A 570-nucleotide genomic window follows, 5' to 3' on the forward strand; every position below is an offset into this window, starting at 1 on the left:
TGTGGGGGAAGGGGGTCAAGCTGAGCCGAGCTGGGCCGGCCCCGGGGCTCAGGAGGGTCTGGCTGGATTTGAGGTTCAGCCCCCAACGGGGCAAGATCTTGTCCGTGCTCTGCAGAGCTTCTGACTTGACGGGGCCCCCGGGGAGCCGGTCGGGGCCGGGGGAGGTGAATTGACAGGGAGAAGTCTTCAGGCAGCCATCCTCCAACTTGGGCTTCACTTCAGTGGGCAATGAACCCACCTTGGCCTCCGTGCCCTGCGCCTTGAAAGCCCCGTCGGGAGCCAAGGTGGGGCCTGTTGGACAGGGAGCAGCTCCCAAGCCCATCCCAGCCACCAGCCCTTCCTTGGGCACCTCCCGGCTGTCCCCTGGTGGGGCCGTGTCTTTGCTGTCCCCGGAGTCAGGCAGCTTCGAGCCAGGTGCTGGTGGCTCCGTCTTGAGCTGAGCTTCACGCTCGGCCTTCTCGTTGGCCGACTCGACCAGGCGCAGGTGCTCGTTGAAGATGTCCTTCTTGTCCCCAGTGTCCAGCTCGGGGTCGGTGTAGGCCAGCAGGTCGAACTCGTCGCCGTTCAGCA

The 570-nt window shown here is 65.4% G+C and overlaps 1 protein-coding gene across 1 annotated transcript in view; it reads right to left on the reverse strand.

The window, feature by feature from the left end:
* LOC104394855 (histone-lysine N-methyltransferase 2D-like) overlaps positions 1-570 on the reverse strand; it is a gene marked incomplete at its 3' end in the record, with an annotated part of 16428 nt that overhangs the window by 13686 nt on the left and 2172 nt on the right. Inside the window, exon 3 of the mRNA XM_010004493.1 lies at positions 88-553. Coding sequence (XP_010002795.1) covers positions 88-553 — 466 coding nt within the window. The remainder of the gene's footprint in view (positions 1-87; positions 554-570) is intronic.

This window comes from Chaetura pelagica, unplaced genomic scaffold, assembly GCF_000747805.2.
Source record: "Chaetura pelagica isolate M959 unplaced genomic scaffold, ChaPel_1.0 scaffold1829, whole genome shotgun sequence".
Lineage (NCBI taxonomy): Eukaryota > Metazoa > Chordata > Aves > Apodiformes > Apodidae > Chaetura > Chaetura pelagica.